Raw genomic sequence first — 23,612 nt, 5'->3', positions numbered from 1 at the left:
GTAACCTTCTAAGTAGTCTGAAATTAGTGTATAGTAGGAGATATCTCAAAATGCTATGTTTATGCTATGTACATAATTTTTCTTAGGAATACTTTTAAATGTCTTTAAATGTTATTTTGGAAACTACCTGTAGGACTTGTATTAAAATGGAAAAGCTTAATTAAAATTTACTAACCTTTTTATTGTGGCTAATATCATTTAATGCCAGTAATTTTAAATGAAAACCAAAAATACACAGGCTCTCTTTAAACATTTTAGATAGGTTTATTTTGTGAAGGACTGGAGAAATTATAAGGTTAGTTTTTGTCTTAAAAAATCAATTGAGCCCTGGCTGGTGACTCAGTGGAATGAGTGCCGGCCTGCAAACCAAACGGTCACCGGTTCGATTCGCAGTGAGGGCAAACATCTGGGTTGTGGGTCAGGTCCCCAGTCGGGAGCCTCGAGAGGTGACCACACATTGATGTTTCTCTCCCTCTCTCTCTCCCTCCCATCCCCTCTCGAAAAATAAATAAAATCTTTTGAAAAAAGAGATTGAAATGAAATAGTTGTCTTGAGTAGTTACACAACTTGACAGACAGTACTTAAGCTTTGATAAGAAATGTTTTAAACATGAAATACGTGAGATGGGTTTCATGTTTAAGGGGAGTGGAAGCCTATTATGTGAAAAAGATGTTGTAAAATAGGGTCAGCAGTTTTATGACAGGAGTTTTCTAATTTTAAAATAGTATGTACTGATTAGGTAACAAAAAGTAAAAAGGAGTTAAAAGATAGGGGATTAAGACTATTTCTAATCTGTTATTAAGTTCAGCCTGTATATTATATATTTTTTTAGATACTCATTTTTGTCCAAATAGGAAAAACAATCCTAATATAATTCTTTTTCTTATTCTTGGTGTTTTCATTTTTAGTGTACTTTTAAAATAGTAAATATTTTATGAAAACTTTTTATTATAGAAAACATTATAGAGGTTTTGGAATAGTGTAATTTTACATAGAAATAAAAAGTGATTAATTTACTGTTGCAAATGCAGTTTTTTTTATTGGTATGTATAGATTTTCTAATTTACAGTTTAAAATGTTAAATGCAAAATGTGCAGTTAATAAACATGTACATTTTATAATTTAAAAATGTTAAATGCAAAATGTGCACTTAATAAGCATGTATATAAATCACATTGTATCAGGAAAAAAGGGAATGTGAAAATTCTAGCTAAACTTTTGGCAGAGATATATTGTTCTATAGGTTTTTATTAAGGGTAGGACTTAAGTTCTAAAGGCAAAATCATGCATTTTAATGGAAAAATGTTATATGCTGTGCTTAAAAGTAAATTTAAGTGTTTGTTTATTACCCAAGTTCAGTTGACAAAATTTTGCCAAATTAAATGCTAGAATCATTTGACTTATGTTTATATTTCAGTAGACAAACTTTAATATGAGTTTACATATTTGGAACACTACATTATTGTGTATAATTAAATGACATAAAGACTATCTTTTTACATATTACAATCCTCTGTTTAGGCACCCATAAATTTCCTGGTATAATTTTTTAAGTTGATTTTTAAAATTTTTATGAGAAATGTATGCTCTATTTACAAATAAACATTTATGTATAAATTACCTATAATTATACATATCAACTGTTATGTTATATATGTCACTTAAGAATCTATGATTACACACATTATTAAAGTGTACTTCTTAATATAATTACTTCTTACTTTCAGGATTGGATGTATTTGTAATTATCTCTTGGTTGTCATTGTTTAGGTGGAGAATAAGTGGAGTGTGGATAGTTGAAATTTGCCAACAGTTTAGTGCATTGTGACTAAACTATTAGGTTTAGGTCTATGACATGTTTCTTGTAAAAATGACTTGCTTCATGAGCTTTATAAGGCTAGATTCTAGTTAGAATTGTTAAAAAGAGCATACCTCCAACTGTTCAAAGAAATATGGTAGACTGACACATTTTCTAGTGGAAACAACCAGAATGTGTTGTTTCTGTCATATAAAATTTAATAAGATCTTCTTAAAAGTATTACAGAATTGGTAAGACGGTAAGACTAAAAATCAAAGTGAAAGAATGAGCCCAAAGAGTAAGTTTAGAACACCGAAACTCACTTTTTGAGATGATGAATGTGCTTGCGTATATAAACTTGAACTTTATTTATGATGTCCTTTAGAATGTGTCTATGTAAGTAAGGTAGGAAGCTTTAATAGGAGCTCATTCCCCTTATTAAATGTTTATACCAAGGGATGACATTCATAACAAGGGTTAAATGAGAATCATCACCCCCCTAAAGCCCTTCGAGCTCTATAAAGATAGCTGCCTTGGCTCCGAGGAGCGCTGTTATAAATAATGGAACTTGCCCCTGAGGAGCTGTATCTTGGTTTTGAAACTGAAATCTATGCTACTTTAATGATCCAATAAGTCTTAAGTTGGGGATTTAGTTTTAAAGGGTGTTAGATTTGTGTTGTCCCTAGTCCCTGGAAGAATCAAAACTACATTCTTTATTTAGGAAGGTGTCTTTATCCTTGGCTTCAAAGAACTCCTTTTGGTAACTTTTGAAGCTCTATAAGCCCCACAAATCAAAATTACCAAGCATACTTGGAAAAAAGTTATGTAGTAAAAATGTACTCATTTGTTTAGATATTGTGATTGATGGAATTATGCTTTAACTTTAAAGGAAATAAGGAATGCTTGAAAGTAATGACCTAACACATTTGAAAAAAAAAAAAGAAAATATCCTTTCAAAATGAAAATTGGAATTAATAAAATAAAATAAATACAACAAAGGTTTAATAGCAGTTTAGAAATAGCTAAAGAACATATTAGTAGACTAGAAGATATATAAGAAGAAATTATCCAGCCTGTAATGGACAGCTCTCTGTAAAGATGGAAAAAGGTTGCAAGATTTGGAAAATAAACTGACTAGGTCTAAAGTGCATTAATTGGTATTACAGAGAAGAGACAGTGGGTCAGAGGCAAAATGTAAAGAGGTAATCACTCAGAATTTTTTAGAAATGAAAAGAAAACCTGTAATTTTATGAAGCCCAACAAATCCCAATCATGAAAATTAAAAGAAACCAATACATACATTGCATTATTGTGATACTCCAGAACACTAAAGACTGGGAAAATCTAAAAAGTACGCAGAGGAAAAAGGTGGAATTATCCTGAAAATAGTGACACATGACACAAATTGGCACAGCAAATAAGGCATATGGAAACAGAACACCAGAGTTTGTACCGGGTAAAGCATGGTGGCATAGTCTCACCATGGCGTTGTTTCTTGTGGTGAAGGTGCCAGGGGCAGCTCTGAAAGACAAGAGTAACTACTCTCTGTCCCTTGTCTCCCTCACCCGACGTAGGGTGCTTGTACCGCCTCCACTGCTACAAAATTGGTGTGTCCCATTCCAGTAATAATTTCACCTTTTTTCCCAGCAGTTTTCTACTTGCACCTGACCTTTCATTCAAAAGGTCAGGTACAATAGGAACAAAGGCATTTTTGTAAAATTATAGGGACCATTTGTGCCTCCCATTTTGACCAACATGGGCCACTGATGAGGAACTGGAGGAGTAGTGTTCTAAACCAAGTAATCATTGTTTTTATACTCTAAGACTATTCAGTGCAACAAGGAAATCCCGGTGTCTGAACTGGAATTAAGTTTGGAAGCCACCTGGAGGAGGGTTTACCAACCGGATCAGCCTAGGGGAATGAAAAGGGTAGAATTCTGTATTTTTAAAATAGATGTCTATAACTCTCACCCTTTTCTTCCTGATCATTACGTAGGAAGCCACTGTGAGGTAGAACTGCCTTAAGGAGGTGTGTGGAACAGGAGTAGGTGAGGAAGCAATTACCATTTTTTTAAGTTGATTTGTGAGGATGATAGCACGAAAGGTGCATTGAATATTTTGACTATTCTATTTTTTAATGATTTTTATGTAAAAACATACATCATTGTCAGATTACAAATGGTTTATAGAAGTTGAAAATATGAAACTTATTAGTTTCAAGGGCCACCAGGATGTGGCTAGAGCTGCCTGATCACAGACTTGAACAGCAGTACTCTCAGCAACACTTGCTCTAGAAAAAGTGTCAGCAACTGTGAGGTACCACTGATAGTCCTATGAAGGGCTGCAGGTGGCGGGGGTGGAAGTGGTCAAAGGTCCAATGTGGTAAGTCTGCCAAAAGTGGACAGGAGCCGCAACGCGTACGGTGTGGCCTTCCTCACTGTGAGAGACAGATCAGCTTTTGGCAGGAGTCACATGCCTGAATGCAGTGGCGGCCTCTGGGTCAGAAACATGCGTCCCTTCATTTGTACTCAGTGTATGATTGTGGGCATGTTGCCACGCTGGGTGCGATGGGAGATTGCAGCAGTGGTGACAGTCTGGGTGATGCAAGCTTGATGAGTCACCGTATTAAAGAACAAGCACCGCTGTGCATCACAATGGCTTAAATTAAAGACCGATACTCCCAAGTACTGGTGAGCGTGTCCAGCAACTAGAACTATCATATGCTGTTGGTAGAAATGAGTAATAGCATAATCACTTTGGAAAACTGGAAATTTCTAATGAATTTCAACATATACTGTGCATTTCCACTCCTAGAAATAGACCCTTGAGAAAGCAGTGCATGGTAGCTTTATTGATAATAAAAACTGTAAAAAAACCCTAAATATTCATAAGAGCAGGATAGTAAACACTGGTGGTATATTAATTCAATGGAATGCTGAACAGAAAATGGAAAACATTTTCCTAATACTTGCAAGAATGTGCAGGAATCCTCAAAGCAACACATGAGTGAAAGGAAGTTGAACTAGAAGGATAACTGCTGTGAATTCCGTTTATGTAATGTTTAGTAGTCAGAATGGTGATTATCTGGGAGATGGAGCATACACTGCTGGCTAAAAAGGGCATGAGAGAATTTTCTAGAATAATGGAAATTTTCTATATCTTGATCTGGGTGGTGGTCACATGGGTGTGTACATATGTAAAAAATGTCACTGATCTGTTATTTAAGATTTATGTATGTTATATGTATATTATTTCTCAAAATATTCTTACCAAAAAATGTATTTAGCTATGTTAATTGAAAATCACTGTACACAAAATTATATGTCTATATATAAGAACAACTGAGAAGGTAAACATTTAAAAAGCTGTTGTTTATAACATAAAACTCTCAAAGACTAACAATAAGTTTATTAAGAAATGTGAGAATTTCTAAGAAGAATATTATTAAATATCATTGAGAGATTAATGAATATTTAATAATTGGAAATATATTCTATTTCACAAATTGGAAGGCTGAACATTGTAAAATTGGTCAATTCTCCTTAAATTGACCTAGGGGTTTAGTGTGATCCCTATAAATAACTATAAAAATAACAATAGATTTTTTTTTAAGGAAATCAACATGATGGTTTCTCCCTCTCTTTTCCTTCCTCCCTCCTTCTCTCCCTCCCTGCCTTCCTTCTTTTTGGGGTTGGTCTGTACAGCTTAATGAAACACATGTTTTGCAGTGTGATGCTTCCTCATAATGGACTTAGATGATCTAAATGGGATGTTTTGAACATTACTTCTAATACAATTTAAGTAACAATACAGAACAAAATAAAACAAGGCCCACAATCAGTACAGTGAAAGGTTAACTGGAAGATGAACATTTACCATAAATAGGTTCTTTAAACATTCAGTGTAATGTGTGAAAGGAAAAGAGACAGCAAACATTTTGTCATCTTTTTATTTTTTTACATTACTGAATGCCATGGTCATGACCAGTGTTGGGAAGATAAGGAAGCATGTGAAGTGTGGTGGGGTGTGCGTTTTGATTTGTGGCTTTTGGGATTGCCTTTTGGCATGCTGCATTTTGGTATAAGCTACTTCTGAGCCATTTGAGATTTGCACTGTTTCCCGGCCCTCCTCTCTGTCTATTGGCAACCTTAATACCTGGAATGTAGCTGTAACTTACTTTAAACTTTAAATCCTGGGTTGTACAACTGGCTTTTTTTGTGTGAGGCCAGGAAACATACCCTCAGGTAGAACTTGGCTTTACAGAAAGTTTATATTCATTATGCCAGTACTGGACTATAGAAAGGAACAAAGGGTTTGGGAATAGAGTAGTATTTGGGCAACACTTTGGGTTTTTGCTTAAGAAAAATAACAAAGTGGTATCTTAATCACCCATTTACTTTAAACACTTATTTAGCACCTACTACTACTTACCACGTGTGCTCCTGGGATGAAAAAAAATCTGTGTTTCTGCTCTCCAGATGCTGAAAAGGGACGAGTTGATTTACAACTGTTTTTGGTTCAGTGTGATAGTATTAAGTCCTTTAGGAGCCAGGAGGAGGTAGGAGGAAGAAACCCACTGAAGCATGTCTTAAGTCCCTGGTGATAAAAAACTGGGTGTGTATAAATAATCTCCAAATCAAAGAGACTATACAGAGTCTTAGCGTTCTTTCATTCACCATCTTTTAGTGCCATAATTCTACCATATGGTATGGTTAGGGAATATTATAATAAACCTGTTGTTTTTAAGAATCAGTGACTGATGAAATCTACCCTATGAGTGAATTGAGAGTTACATGAATAGTTACTTTTTTATATATGACATCCCAGGTATAAATACGACATAGGAAACAGATATTCTTTGTATTTTAGGTGACTTCGAGGAGCATAAGCATGTGTGTCTTGAGGCCTGATCAGTTATTAGAGTGTGTACCTAATTTGACCTCTGTGAAGAAAGGTACATAGGAATGCTGGGGAGCTGGTGTCTTCCCCTCCCAACTTCCTCTGTGGAGTAGTAACACAAACTGTACAAGCAAGCTGCTTGATACTAGAAAGTACATTTGAGGCCATGCATTCTTCCAAGTCCTGTGGGGGAGAGTAGGAAAGGGCACTAAAACACTTTCATTGTCTCATTACAGTAAGGTAACATTTACATTACATCATTTGTATGCACACATACAAATGAAGAGTTGCATTGTTTTGGTGGGAGAGGAGCAGAAGAGGAGGTTGAAGGAATTACTGTATGGAAACATCAGAAAAACAAACTTCCTGCATTTTCAAACTTCATGGGAATTCTGGATAAGAATATTATGACCTCAGGGCAGTCTGGATGGAGATTTGGGATGGGTTGGTGACATTTCTGCGGAACATGAGACCCCGTTTTAGTCAATCTGGTCTTGAGGCTGCATCTCTCTGTTATTTCTTCATGTGGCATATATAGATTTTAATTTTTGCAGATTGGGTGTATTTTGTAGAAATTAAGTATTCTCAGGTTTTCTATAATGTCTCTGTGACCCAAGGCCTGATAACTTTAGTAAATGTAATTTGACCTGTTGGCATTATTAAGAAGGGTTTGTTTCTTATTAGTATTTTATTGTAACTAGTAGTTAAAAATGTATAATGGTAGAGGTTGAGCCACCAGGAGATTCAGGATTGAGTGTAATTCTCCTAGACTTTTGATAAGTTTATACTTTAAGAATGAACTCTAGAGTCCTCTATTAAGTGGTTGTTGTACAAGCCAACTAGTATGGGTAAAAATTGCTAGATGCCTCTTCTCTCTCCCATATGTGACCACTGCTGCTAATTCTTCTCTCTCGTTTATGGTGTCACTGCTAGTTTGCACAGAACTCATTGCTTGTTTTAGTTCATTCATCTCTAATTACCAAGGTGGCAGTAAGCTTTCTTTATACCTCTAAATATAGATATGCATTACAAAGGGAATAAAATTTCAAAAGAAAACACATTTTTAAAAGTCAATAAAAGTTAAACGTACCATCTTATATGCTGCAAGCAGTCTTTTGTGTTATATTTACCTTTTGTATACTATGCATTAACTTTCTCTTCTGAGTATAAATTAGTTGCCTCGTACAAATTCAGTTTGTTCCAGTTCATTATTATTATCATTGTGCTATATTAGGCCGAACTGAACAATCTTGGACAGTAGGAAGTCTCCATTGGCTCTTTGACTTCTTATGTCCCCCTTATGTACTTAAAAGCTTGTTTCTGGTAACAGTGGGATGTTCTGTATAAATTTTGATATTCTTCTGCCCCAATTAATCTAATTAAATACCTTCCAAGGAGTTATGGTATCTTTTAGTGGTAAATAGTTGGAGAAAAGCCTCTGGTGTCTGAGGTTGCATTTGAGAGTTGATATTATGGAAAGCCTATTGGTGGTGTTCGATCACTCTTCATAGTGACAGAGATGTAAACTGTTTATTCTTAAATATGTGAGTTTACTTTGATCTTTACATTTTAACATGTTGTTACCTGCTTTTTAACATTTATTTCCAAAGAAAGACTTTCTCCTATATTCACATGTTATTTTAAGTAATAACTTGGAATCTTACTGCATTGTATCCAGTGTCATGTTGTAAATAATGCTGCTGGAGGTAAAAGGATCATTTACTTTTCCCCATAATTAAGGAGTATAGTTATATTATTTTGACATTAATCTGATAGGGTAAAATCTTTAGGATAAAGATGGTGAACCCTAAAAGTTGGAAAACTTCATTCTTGCTGAGGTTTTTATAATTAACAAAATGTGATGAGACACCTAAATATTGTTTTTGCTTATTTAGAACAGTAAGTAAGACATGCCTTGAGCAGGAAATATTCTTTGTCAGTTCAGAGGTGGGAATTAGGGTTTTCCAGTGTGATGGTGCAAGAAAACATCCTTAAGCAGAGTAGCATTGCTTTTGTCGTGTTTAGATATATTTAAGATATTCTGTAGGTGAGTTTATTTTGAAGAGGTTACTCTCCTGTTATTCTGATACATATATATTATTTCCCTAAGTTTTTCCCTAGGCAAACTTTTGGGTAAATAAGGGAACACATAAGAATTGTCTTCCTCTGTTTAGCTGTCATAGAGTCATAGGTCTCTAGAACTGACAGGAACCCTGGAATTTACCTTAACTTTATAGAAAAGTAAATTAATGGTCAGAGTTGTAGAAGTGCGTTGTGTTCAGTTTTTAGTATTTTCTTGATGATTAAAGTAATTGTTATAAAAACTAGTCATTTTGTTATATTGTAAATATGCACTTTAATACAGTGATTTCTCAGAATATTTATCTAGGTGCTATATTCCTGGTACTAAGCCTTTAATTTGTTGAAATGTAATTTAACATGCTTTCTATTACAAACATTGTCTTTACATTTGAATTTCCTTTTTCTTAGGGGAAAAAAGGCTGCATGTCTCTGGATCCTTTGGCATTACCACTGCTATATTTTTACATAAGACTAACCTCTACTGAGTAAAGATAGCCCTAAATATTAATTCCCCAAATATGTTATCTAAAGCTTAAGTTATTAAAAGTACTTAGTTTATGCTATTTTCTAGAGTACAACACTAAATTAATAGGGTTTTTTTTATTATTTTCTCCCCATTGCTTAAGAGTTCTTGAAGCCAGCATAGCAGAAAACAAAGCATGTTTGAAGAAGACGCCTACAGAAGTTTGGAGGGATTCTCGAAACCCGTACGACAGAAAAAGGCAGGACAAAGCTCCTGTTGGACTGAAGAATGTTGGCAATACGTGCTGGTTTAGTGCAGTCATTCAGGTGAGGATCTCCACGCAGATCTTGTTTGGCGGGCGTAAGAGCAGTTGGCGGGACAGGGACTTGGGACTGTGTTTCTCTTCTACTGGACACATAACTGCATGAAGTTTCAGAATGCTCTCTAACGAATTAGTTTAGAGATTGTAGCATTCCTCATCCTCCTCTGTTCCTCACTCCCAGGATGGAGTTTGAACAGTAGAGTATGACCTATGCCTTCTTTGGTATTATTTGAAATTAATTTATTCTCGCTCCCTGCTGTTAGGAATTGGTGTCAGAGTGTAAATAAAACATTTCTGCCTGTATTTCCTTGCAAATTTAGGGAAGGATATAGTCAAGATTTGAAACCAGACAGATGAGACTGACTTGTATATAATAGAAAATGTTGTTCATTGAATTTCATTTTTTACGTATTATTTTTATTATAAGGGGGGCATTTTATTTGAGGAGGGTATAGATTAATAACACATTTTTTCCCTAACTTGTAAAGCCCTTATTAAACTATTTCCTGAGCCCCTTATTCTAAAATGAAAAATGTTTGTATGCATAGATATCCATATTCTTCTTAATTTCAACTAGTTTTTCTTTTTATTTTTTAGCTTTTATGTGATATGACTGTTATCAAATTCTTTACCACTCTCAGACATTGATAATGTTATCCATCAGGGTGTAAAACCTTAAATTAAAGAATCTCTGTAAATGAAATAATCTACAAATACTAACATTCTCTTAATTTTTTACCCTTTAAGAAAATATTTTGTGTTTGTTTTCCTAATGAGGTTCAGTTACAGCTTATTATTTAATGTTCTTAATGATTACTTTTTAAATCATTGGATGTGTATGCCATTTCTTTTTATAGTAAAAGTATCTCTTCATCTTCTAGCTTTCCAACCCCATAAAATGACAGCATAAACTTGTATACTATGTTAAAGCAACTAACTGGTTTTTACATTTTCTACAAAATTGTTAATTGTATTTTCTAGGCAATTAATATGTACTTTAACTTTTTTTCTACTTCAGTGGTGTAATTTTGAGCCCCCACCCCTTTTACTTCTGACACATAATGCCATACAATTTGATTTTCTTTGGTTTTCTGGATTTACGCCTCTTTAATATACTCTAGTATACATTAGTTAATAACTAATATACTGTTATTTATTTTCCAGGCCATTGAAATGTTAAGGAATATCTGGATTAACATAAATCTGTAGTAATACCTTTGTTTCCAGCCTTGATTATGCATTAATTATTTAGCTACATGCCAACAGTATCTAAACTTGTATTTGCTGTTTTAGTCTCTTAGATTATGTTGCTTTACCTTATTTTCACTCTTAGTAAGCCTTTTGCGTTTCATTGTCCAATCTAAATAATTCAGACATCACTTTAAAAGGGGAAGCACAGTTTTATGGCTGTGATCTGAGTGTTCATGAATACGCTTTGCTGCCTGTCCTTGGACAAGCAAATGCTGTTTCTGCACTGCTATGGCCAATAAATGAGGCTCATTGATTAGAAGCTTCTCTTAGAAAACTGTAAGAAGAAAGAAAGCACTTGCAAATAATCAATATTTGTTATTTAGAATAAGTTCTCTTTATTTCTCCATACCATATTGTAAGAAAGACCCATTTGAAATGATAATTAAATTAATATTAATACATTTGAGCAGAATCACTCTTTTCATAGGATAAACTTCTCTTAATAACTTAGTTCAAATCTGAAAGAATTGTTCATCTGTTTTTACTTGGTGTTTGCTAACTTTAGCTTTTCCTTTCCATTTCAATTTTTGGGTGTTGTTTTTTTGGGGTTTTTTTGGCTTTTTATTTTGTTTTCTTTTTTTCTTTTCTTTTTTTTTTTTTTACTTCTTCTTTTGGAGGAACCTGCACACCTAGAAGTGACTTCTAACCTTGAAAAAGCTAGTTATAATAAAGTATTAAGATACTCATTTTTGGAGGTATGGAAAAACATGAAGCTTTAAATTTGGAAAATCATGGGTGGAAAAAACTTTGTGTAAAGATCACTTCATTTTGTTTTTTACTATAATTTTAAAGTCTATTCTAAGTAGCTTTTCATATTCATAAATCATGAGAAGAAAGAAAGCAGTTGCAAATAATCAATATTTGTTATTTAGAGTAAATTCTCTTTATTTCTCCATACCATATTATAAGAAAGACCCATTTGAAATACTCATAAACCATACTCATAAATCAAGTAATTTCTGGTTGACTAAAATATAAACATCCTGGGGGCATTGAACACATCTTTAGGTTATTCTGTGCCAGAATATAGTACAGTGTCTGACTCCTTGCAAGAGCCCACTATGTAATTATTGAATGAGTGAGTGAATGAACCAAAAAAGGAGCATATATAATTTATGGTAGAACTGAAGACTTAAGAAGCTTCTATCACCCTAATGATGTGTGGGATTGAAAAGATACTGCAAATTTTCAAAAGAAGAAAAAGATCAGGAGATCATTTACCATGTTTATTCATATCACTTGTTTTTATCTCTTTAATTTTCCTCAAAAAAACCCAGATATGTAGTTCAGTGAGAAAACCAAGAATTTCACAGCAGTAAAAGGCTTATAGTGAAAAATAGCAATAATCTGTCCTAAACATGCCTGCCTATAGTCCTGCAGCAACTACAGTCAGTTCTGGCTGTTTCTCCTGTTAACTTCATTTTTATAAATGACATGCCTTCCTGCTGAGATAGGTAAGGATTTAGCTCTTCCCTTTCGCCTATCTAGAATTGCCTTCTCCTTCCTCAACCAACATAGTTATAGCACGAGTTGAGAATAGTAGTCAGTGTTTACATTTTCTGTGGCTTTGTAAATATTACAGTGATTTACTAGCACTACCCTTCTGTAATCCTTTGTTTTCTTGGAGTTTGCCACCATTTTTTTCTATTTTCTATATACTTATTCTTAAAATTTTCCAAATGCTCCAACATCTCTTAATGGTCTTATCAATAATATGGTCTTCATGCTGAAGTGTATTAGCTTGGTTGTTTTAGTCTTTGACCACAGAAAATTTCTCTGCCTCAAAATCAGACTGAATTCTGATTCATTGTGGTTGCTAGCTTTCCAAAAGCAGGTCTAGAAAAAGGGGGTTGGGGGAGGATTAGTGAGGGGTCTGTTTGCATTTTTCTACTTAGTATTCCTTTTTGTAGCTCTGAATCTCATCCCCTCTTTCTTTCCTGGTGCACGCTATGATTGATTTTTTAAACCCGAGACTTTGAGGTTCAGTAATATTCAAAGACTACATCTTCTATATCCCAAGAAGGAGGTAGTAGTTGTCTGGGATGGATATAGGCATTTAATTGCTCTGTATGCAGCCTTTTATCTTTTAATCCATCTGCTTTCTCTACTTCATCTTGAAATTTATATGATACCATTCTATTTTTTAAATAATCCACCTAGGAGAATTTATCTTGCTTCTCCTCAGTATCCTCTACTGTAGGCAGTTTATATATATCCTTTTGCTCTCTTGTCATGAGTTCTTTTGTTTTCTACAGATTATTTGAACTTTCATCTCTCATAACTGTTATTTGCAAGAATCTAGCCAAACTCCATTTTAACAAGTGCTCTTCAACATTCATGTATTAGTTTTGGACCGAATACAGGGATACTTACTTTCAGTGTGCGTCAGTCACAAACACAATTTAGACAGTAGTGACAATTACCCTGTCCCACCACTTTTGAAGGAGTATGTTGACCAATATCATTATGACTGTGATTTAGGGTATAAAGAGTTTGGGACTTGAAAAAAAATTAATTTCTATGTTGTGTTATAATAGTCATAAGTTCTACTTTGGGTAATAGCTTAGTAGCTTGTTTTAGATCACCTGTCTGGTCACATTTTGCCAGAACCCAAAACAAAACAAAGCAAAAAATCAGCTTTTTGAAGGCATCACATAATTCTAAAATGGAGGAATTTTGAGGCTAAGTTCAGCGTGAGCGGGGTGTTCAGGGCATACCCTTCATGTGTTGGGCTGGTTTTTATCCTTGAGGCAATCGCAAAGTGGCTGCTGAGTGGCGGGGAAGCTAAGCACAGTTTTGCATAGACTCGGAGCCCTGGTAAACACCTCAGCTTTTCAGAATACCGAAGGGATAGAAGAACCTGGGGTTAATTGAGAACTAAAAATAATAAAAAATTATGAAAAAAATTCATAGTTTTTGAATTCCAGCTTCATCTCAGAGCCGATTAGATCGAGTTGACCTGGGATATCAAATAGTCCCAGTCTTGTTAGAAGATACTAAGAACTTTGCGTTTTCTCCAGTTTCTCACACATATTGTCTGGCACTCAAGTCATATTTAGTCATGCCGGGAAGTAAGATGTGTCTAAAAATTAAGGGAAAATAATGGGCAGTAGAAATATACCTACAGGGACACATGAAAGTTGAATTGTTATAATAATTATTAATATGGTCAAGGATTTGAAAGCAAGATTGAGAATTTTGGTAGAATACTATAAAAAGAAGAAAGTAGGAATTTTAGGACTGAAAATTAGAGCTAATAAGTTAAGACAAGACACAACTGAAGAGAATGAGTCTGCTGGGCAACTGGTCTGAAGAGTGTGTTGAGACTAAAGCCAAGAAGCACGAGTGAGACTCGAGTTTGGACATGTGAATAGCAGTACGACGAGCACAGTGTATTTGTGGTTCTGCGGGGAGAGGAAAGAAGGGAAAGGGAAAACGCAGTGTTTGGAGAGAGAACAATATTCCAGACTTGATGGAGAGATCGAGCCACAGATTTAGGAAGCAACAGAAGCCAAGTAATATAAACATGAAGACCTCTGCACAAGGCATACCATAATAAAGCAGGAAAAATGATAGACAAAAACAAAGAGAAAAATCTTAAAAGTTGCCAGATGTATAAGATAAAACACCTGTGTAAGGAACAAAAGTAAGGCTTACAGCTGACTTCTCAACAGAAATGCTGTCTTTAAAGTGCTGGAAGAGATAACCGGCCATCTAGAACTCTGTAACTAGCAAAAATCTTACCAAAATGAAGAGAAAATAATTTCATTCAAGCAGAAGCTGAAATAAGTCATCAGCAGCAGACCCACACCAGAGGTGATTCTAATGGGAGTTGAGGAAGAAGGAAAATGTTCTCCAGTGGGAGCTCAGGGCATAGAAGTAGGATTGGGAGTCTTCTAATTTATCAGTATTCCCTTTCCTACCTAAATTCTTCCCAGGAACTGTCTTGTCTATATTTTGTCTCCCTTACTTATATCCCATTCTTCAGTACTCGTTGCTGCTCTTCAGGTACCAACTGACATCCCAAATGCCGAATCTAAAGGTTATTTTCCTGCCCTTACCTTATTGGAACGTGGCAACCTTTGCAAGTATTACTAATCTTGTTCTCAAAATCTGCCAGTGATTCTTTGATGAGAATGGTCTGTGGTACTTTATATCTTTGTTGAAAGGCCTCTGATGTAGGGTTTTTTTTTTTTTAAGTTCTACAGTTATTTTGACACTTAGCTATATTTGAAAGCCCTTGCTTTTTCTACTCCAGTTTCTCGTCTAATCTCATACTCTACTTCCCCTATTGTTCTTATTTTGTCTTTCTCATAACACTTTTGCCTGTAGCATTTAAATGCTTCTCTTTCCCTCAGGTTCTGATCTTCATCTGCCGTTACCATGTTCACATTATTTCTGATTTATAACATCTACTCATTGATTTAACCTGCCATCGTAGATTGTAATCTCCACAAGGGCAGAGAGTTGGTACCTTTTACTCTTTGCTGCCTGTCTTCCTTTGCATGTAGTGGGTGCTCCATAAGCATTTGTTGAATGAATAAATAAATGAATTGTCTCACGGGTTCATATTGTTTAATTATGAACTATTTCTAGATCACAAGATAACCAAAATATTTTCCAACATTTTCTATTAGCAGACTTATAGTTTTCCCTTTCATATTTAGGTCTTTAATCCACACGTATATTTATGTATACTTATAACTATAATAGTGGGCCACTTTTCGTAATAGCTAACTACCAAAAAACCCCAACAACTCTTGTTTTTTATTGATTTGGGTGGCCTTCTATCAAGTTGGTTAACCCATCTTTACTTAGATTTAATACATTATCACTTCCTGCACAGTGACTTTCAAACTTTACAAACTGACTCACAAAAAGAATACATTTTGCATTGTAAAACACTTTACATATACATATGTATGTAAAATATCTACAATGAAATTTATAAAAATACTCTGGTGAATTTACTGTATATGATGTATTCCGATATTTTCCATTGTATTTTATTTAATTTTTTATACAAGTGTTTACCATGATGACATTAATGGATTATAAGCTATAGCTTCAAATCAGCTCAGGAAGCCTTTCCATGGGTACCTTTCGTATGTTCTCATTATACACTGTGTGAACAATATTACTATATCTCAGAGTCACATTTATATTGTTATAATTATATATCTGTCTTCCTTCTAGGTTGTGTGTCTCCTTGAGCATAGGGATAATACATAATTTCTTTGTGTCTCCGTCACCAGGCATATGGCCCATAAATTTATTTGTACTATATTTTTGTAGAATTGATACCTCTATATGACTTATAGTGAACATAATGTATTAAAGAAGTTCTAGACTTCGCATTTGTATACCTTTTATTTTGAGGAAACTGCATGTTAGGCACAGAATAACATAAAGAAAGCTTTTAATATGTAGTATGTTTTTTTGAGTTGTCCATGGATCATTTCTGCTTTGCAGTATAGTAAATTTGTTAATGATCAAGAACAGTATGTCCAAATATAAGTAATTTGACTTTTTCTCAGAGGGAAAAATACAAGGTCTGGCAGAAGTAACTCCTGCTTGAATGTGGTTGGTAGGGTATTACATGGGTGTAATAATTCATAGTTTTAATTTGAACATTTCACCTAAAATGTCATATGATGTGCTTGAGTGTGATATTGTCATGTTACAGAATTACATGCTTACATTTATAATAAAAAGAAGGGGCCTTATTTGTGCTGGACCCTGTAGGCCACCTTTCACCAATTCCAACAATTCTGTGATAAGGTGTGTAGCTGTCAAAAATAAATCTCTGAAATGCATCATATTTTTACAGGTCTGTTAGTGGAATTTTTCCTTAAGTTTCTTAAATTGTTGTTCTTTTTCAGTCATTATTCAATCTTTTGGAATTTAGAAGATTAGTTCTGAATTATAAGCCTCCATCAAATGCTCAAGATTTACCTCGAAATCAAAAGGTAAAATTAAACAGAGGGTCTTAATTTTTAATCTGTGTTTTTCTTGGGGCACTTGCCTCTCATCAAATCTGAAACTGTCAAATTTGAATATCAACTCATTATTCTCAATTACTACTACAGTAACTTTCTGTTCCTTGTCAGTGTATTATAAATATGAATTTTTCCTCACCTGTGTGTCAGTATTATGCCAATTTTTTGTATAATTTTGGTACTTGCTTTTTTCTCTTTGGGCATTCCAATATTAGTAAACTTTATAGGCTATAATTTACAATTCAAGATTTTTCTTTGTTTCCCGAAAAATTCTGTTAAAATCAAAAGTTTTTTCACTTGTTTTTCTGTAGACTGGCCCTTTAAAAGCTTAGTGTTGCTCTGGCTGTCTTTGCAGTGCAAGTTTATTTTGTAAGTTAATATTGTTGGGTGATATAATGTGACAGCACAGACGACAAGGCCCAGTTCTGCCTGAGGACCTAAAGCAAGACAGAGCACTGTACTTGACCTGTCTCTGCTCAGTTTCCTTGTCTGAAAAGTGTTAATAATTATAACAATTCTTTTTATCAAGTAGCTGTGAGAATTAAATGAGATAAAACATGTAAAGGACTTAGAAGTGCCTGGTACATAGCAAGTACCAGGTATCAACTTTTGTTAGTTACTGTATTGTTCACATTAGCTTTTCAAACTATAGGACTGATTTGCATGCAGAAATTCATGCTTAATGGAAAAAATTAATTATGGAGATATTATGCTTGAGTGTAGGTCCTCGGTGACCTTGTCATAAAGATACTGTAGCCCTAAAGGGTCTAGATTTCATTTAAGTGTTAAACTTTGTGTGACCTATTGTTAGTAGTAATGATAAATTATTAAATTATGTTTTTCTTTTAGTATATAATTTTGAAAATTACTTTTTCTGCAAACACATGAAACATTTATAATGCAAGCTAATGGGATTGTAGCGTGATTTATAGCCAGGTTTTCAGGCTATAATCTTTAGATTATAAAGTGTCAGGCTGATACACAAGCCACTTTGAAAAGGAAACAAAGATCATCTGACAACTCCTCATACCTCCAGAGAAATTAAGCAATTACAGATTTTACATGAAACTTTTTAGATTACTGCTTCCCTTTATCACAGTTTAATATCAATAGCCCTCTCTTCTGATGTGTCAGTTGGAGTATATTTATAATTTATATAACATTACTTTAAAATATTGCTTCCAGTTACATATTCTTACGTATCTTGACCTTTTATGTTTTTGTGCTATACAGAGTTTTAATTTTTTTATTTTTTAAAGGTTTGACTAAAACCAGGTTACTTTTCTAATCTTAGTAAACAATTGCGGTATTCATGCTTATGTACCAGAGCTGGTTTTGGGGTCATGAGAATGTGGAGTTGAATGCTAGAGAAATATGTAGGTCTAATCATTAGCACCTTTCTGGAGAAATTTATTCCTTGCAGTGGAGGGGTCAGCATGTCCAGGTGTCCCTTTAGCTTAAGGAAGAAAAAGAATCTCTACTTCTTAGAAGCATACTGCACAATTTTGTAAAAGATTGTTCCACAAATGAGGTTATTCTTTAATTTGGCATGGTGACAGCAATACATACTATAATTTGCCACCTTTGAAGCAAACATGGGGGATTTATAGGTAATTAATCAGCCACTGATTGGTACTATATTCAGTCGAGGTGATAAAAGACACAGGTTTTTAAAAAGGTGTCAGTGTAAATGTTGTCACCTATTATCTAATAATGAATTTATATTTAACTCATGTTTACTGCTACACTGAGCTTGAAAACCATTATGTGCTAAGGTACAGCATACCCTTGGGGATCACTTTGATCAAATCACAGAGATGTTATTTGTTTATACTGCTAAGCAGGGTATTTTTTATCAGCAATTAAAGGTTACCGCAAATACTGTATTACATACATAGTGAGAGAAAGAGGTGGAGTCTTTGAAAGTGGTTCGTATTTTAGGTAGACTTGGTTATAGTTCCTAGAAGTTGAACCTAATTTTATACATTCCTATTTGTTTGTACTGTTCACAATATTAATGTCTAGGAGAACAGTGAGGTACAGAAATTGGAAGATAGATTCTAACTGTAAACATCTCACCCTCTCCACCTTCACACATACTCTCTTTGGCCTAAGAAGTTACAAACTGATAGCAGAACATATATGAAAAGTTGACAACACAAAGATGTATAACCTCATAATATTTACAAGTAATCTGTACATAGATAGCTAAAGTTTTATTAATCATAGGTTTATATTACTTAAAGTCTTGATTTACGGCATTTTCCAAATAAATAATATCTCCCACTTTTTTAAATTTTATTTATTTATTTTTAGAGAGAGGGGAAGGGGAGGAGAAAGAGAAGGAGGGAAACATCAATGTGTGGTTGCCTCTCGAGCATCCCCCTACTGGGGACCTGTCCTGCAACCCAGGCATGTGCCCTGACTGGGAATCAAACCTGCAACCTTTTGGTTTGCAGACCTGTGCTCAATCCACTGAGCTATACCAGCCAGGGCTCTCCCCACTTTTTACTACTCACAAGTGTGAAGCATTGAGCCATACTTTATTACTTCACAAATACCTGAAGGATTTATGAATTTTACAAATAAAAGGCATTATGGAACTTCTGTGTTCAGCCATGATGAAGTAACAGAGCCTGGATTTACAAGTGTCTATAAATTTTAAAGGATTCAAAGCATAAAAAATGTTTTTCTGACTATAATGAAATTAAGTTAGAAACCAGCAAAAAGATATCTAGAAAATCTCACTGACAGTTTGAAATTAAATAATGTATCTTTTAATAATCCCAAGGACAAAGAAAAAGTCAAAAGGGAAAGTTCAGAATATTTTGAACCAAATAAAAATTAAAACACAACATATCAAAATTAGAGGGATTAATTATATGTTCTAATTTACCCTCCAGCTAAAGCAATGGTTAGTGGAAAATATATGAACTAAACACTTTATTAGAAAATGAGAGTGGTTTCAAATTAATGACAACTTACTCATCAGGAACTTGATGAGAAAAATGATTAATTTTTCATCAGAAAACAGAAAACAAGAAAAGGAATAATAAAGATAAGAACATAAATCAATGAAACAAATCAAAAACAATAGAGAAAATTAATGAAATAAAAAACTACTTAAAATTGGAAAAAGCGATGAACTTCTAGGCTGACCAAGCAATAGAAAAGAAGGAAGAAACAAATTATCAATATAAAGAATGGAAGGGGGCATATCTGCATATTCCATAAACAATGAAAGAGAATAGTGGAATATTATAAACAAGAGATAAAATTCTTAAAAACTACAAGCTACCCAAGATCACTGATGCAAAGAATAAATGAGTATCCCTATATTATATTACATTATATTATGTTATATTACATTACATTACATTATATTACATTATATTACATTATATTATAACAGTACGTTATGGTAGTGTGGGAAACCTGTATATAAAAATTGGACTTTTAGTTAAGAACCCTGCCACCAAAAATTTAACAGCAAACTAGTTCAATGGTTCTTAAAACATTTTCAGAAAGAAATAATACCAATTCTCTAAATGTTTTTCCAGAAAATTTAAGAAGAGGTAATACTTCCCAACTCGTGAGCCCAGTGTTACCCTGAAACCAAAAGTATTATAGAAAAAGATATACAAAGAAAACTACAAACCAATATTTCTCATGGATATAGAAACAAAAGTTGTGGCAACTTTTGGCAAATTGAATCCTGCAGTATATATAAAGGCTAATACCTTATTGGCAGATGGGGTTTATCCAGGACTGCAAGATTACTTATGTGTTCAAAAATTAGTGTCATTCACCACATTAACAGACTAAAGAAAAAAGCCATATGATTATCTTAGTAGATGAAGGAAAGGGGGTTGACAAAAAGGTGACATCTAATTATGGCAAAATATCTCTAAAACTACAAATAAAAAGGAACTATTTTATCCCGATAAAGCTCATTTATGAAAAATATACAACTAATATACCTAATGGCGAAAGACTGAATGCTTTTTCCCCAAGATCAGGAAAAATCAAGGATGTCAGCTCTCACCACTTCTATTAAACATTAGACTGAACCGATGTTGTAAGCCAAGAAAAAGAAACAAGCATGCAGATTGGAAAGTAAGAACTAAACCTGTGTGTGTGTGTGTATGTGTATATTTATAATTTGATTATCTATGTAAAAAATCCCAAGTACTCTACCAAAAAAAAAAAAAATAGCCTAGAAGCAAGAAATGAACTATCAAGATTACATGATACAAAGCAAGCATACAAAAATCAATTATATTTCTAAATATTTGCAGTACACAACTGGGAACTTAAACTTTAAAAATACTTACATACAATTGCATAAAGTACAGACTTTTAGGGGTAAAGTAGACAAGAGATATATATGGAAAACTACAGAATATTACTGAGAGAGCCCTGGCTGCTGTGGCTCAGTGTGTTGAGTGCTGGCCTGTGAGTCAAAAGGTCACCGGGTTGATTCCTGGTCAGGGTACATGCCTGGGTTGCAGACCAGGTCCCCAGTTGGGGGTGCATGAGAGGCAACCAATCAATGTTTCCCTCTCCCCCTCCCTTCCCCTCTCCCTAAAAAAATCTTAAAATTCTTTGAAATTTATTTTTAAAAGAATATTGCTGAGAGAAATTAAAGTAGTAAAGAGTGGTATGTAGCATGTTCATGGATCAGGAGATTCAATATTGTTAAGGTATCACTTGTCCCCAACTTAGTATCTTCATTCAGTGCATTCCCTGTCATAATCCCAGGAGGCTTTTTCATAGGAATTGGCATCCTGATCCTAAAATTTATATGGAGACTCAAAACAGGATAGTCATAGCAATTTTTAAACGAAAGGCAATTTTGGAGGAGTAGTTACCAGGCTACAATGATCAAGGGACTCTCTTATTGGTGAGAAGATAGTCATGGAGACCATGGAGTAGAGAGCCAAGAAACAGAACTGCACATACAGGGCGAATGGATTCTAATCAGTGTTGCCAAAACAATTCACTGGGCAAAGAAAAGTCTTAAATTGTGGTGTCATAGCCAGAAAAATGATTCTCAATTCTTACAGGATATAGTTCAGCCCTGCTTTAGAAATCCAAAGAGGATTTTTTGCTCTTAACGAAAAACACTTTTTCAGTACTAACGTAGGGCTTTTGTAGAAGCCCTAACTTGAACATTTTGTAGAAGCCCTGGCATAACTTGAACTTTTAGAAAGAGGAGGATACTCTTCATATTATGCTATTTTGACTTAGGAAAGGTTTTATGGGAACACTACATTAAGGTAGTGTGGGAAACCTGTATACGAAAAAAAATTATAATCGATTATAGATCTAAAAGGCAGAACTAAAAGCATAAAAATTATTGAAGAAAACAAAATTTTAGTGTTTTGGATTTAAAAGATTTCTTAAGTAGGATGACAAAAAGGCACAAGTCATAAAAGAAAAAATGATAAATTAGACTTCATTAAAATTAAAAACTTATAATCTTTGAAAAATGTATACAAAAGAGGCAAGCCACAGACAAGGAAAAAATATTAGCAAAACATATCAGCTAATGTGGCTAGAATATATTCAGAACTTGTACAAATCAATAATAAGACAAGTAACCTATTACTGTATTGAGAAAAATATTTCAACACATACATCACCACATAAGAGATGCAGATTATAAATAACCACATGAAAAGATGCTCACTTTGTAAGTCATTTGGAAAATGCAATTTGAAACTAAAGGTTCCGTGTACCTGCAAGGACGGAAGTTAAAAGCAGCTCACATGGAAGTGGTGTAGAACGGGCCTAGGACTCACAGTGCACTGCCAGTGGGAAGATAGGGCAATGCCTCTGGAAGATGGTTTGGGTGTTTCTTAAAAACATTCATAGAGTCTAGCCCCTCTCTTCTAGGTTTTTACTCAAAAAAAGTGAAGGCATAGGTCCACCCAAAGACATGTACAGTAATATACACAGCAGCTGGAACAGGTTAATGGATAAATAAGTGTGGTATTTCCATACAATGAAATACCACTGAGCAATAAAATGGAATGAATTATCATTAAGGCACACAGTCACATGAGTGAAGCTCAAAATAATTATGACTATTGCAAGAAACCAGACTGAAACAAGTACATAGGGTATGATTTGATTTATATAAATTTCTAGAAAGTAAAGAGTGACCATGGTTGCCTTGGGAGGATTAGGAAGGGGAAGGAGGGATGCAGAACCTTTGGAGAATGATGGGTAGGTATTTCATCTTGATTGTGGTGATGCTTTCATGAACAGACGTGTCTGAAGCTTATAAAATTATATACTTTTTAAGGTACACCATACTGTACATCAGTTATATCTCGATAAATATGTCTGAAAACAGACAAAGAACAGTGTTAGAATATTTTTGTATGTGGTGGTATTTTCATGATTTAGGCAAATGCAGTAGCTGCTCTTAACATGATTTACAGTTTTGCCATTTGAAATTCAAAAAGATTTTCTAGCCACAGGAGTTGTCTGAGAGAAAAATATTTTATTATATTAAAGTATTTTCCTTTTCAAATATGCTTTTCAGCAGAATTCCACTTAATTTTTAAGTCATTTATTTTATCCTTGTTACTTGGCAAAGAGTGTCTCAAAACGCTGCACTGACTTTAGATAATGAAATTGATCTCAGAAAATTATAGATATTTATGGATATTATGAATTAAATTTGTAGTATTTACACTTCGAAAATGCATTTATGTAGGACAATTGTAGGGGAATAGAAAGTACAACAGAAAAATTATGGATTAATTTTCTATCTCATTTAAAACTTTT

At 34.1% G+C, this 23,612-nt stretch overlaps 1 protein-coding gene across 8 annotated transcripts in view; it reads left to right on the top strand.

Moving 5' to 3' along the window:
• Positions 1 to 23,612, top strand: part of USP25 (ubiquitin specific peptidase 25) — a 128,475-nt gene that overhangs the window by 34,244 nt on the left and 70,619 nt on the right. For 7 of the 8 annotated variants that reach the window (XM_053918258.2, XM_053918259.2, XM_053918257.2 and 4 more), the window contains 2 exons: positions 9,406 to 9,568; positions 16,698 to 16,784. In XM_053918258.2, the coding sequence (XP_053774233.1) occupies positions 9,406 to 9,568; positions 16,698 to 16,784 (250 nt within the window). The remainder of the gene's footprint in view (positions 1 to 9,405; positions 9,569 to 16,697; positions 16,785 to 23,612) is intronic. The other variant, XM_053918260.2, reaches the window with a different exon arrangement.

This window comes from Desmodus rotundus, chromosome 2 (genome assembly GCF_022682495.2).
Source record: "Desmodus rotundus isolate HL8 chromosome 2, HLdesRot8A.1, whole genome shotgun sequence".
In the NCBI taxonomy this organism is placed as follows: Eukaryota; Metazoa; Chordata; class Mammalia; order Chiroptera; family Phyllostomidae; genus Desmodus; species Desmodus rotundus.
This window is presented reverse-complemented; position numbering and strand designations above follow the sequence as displayed.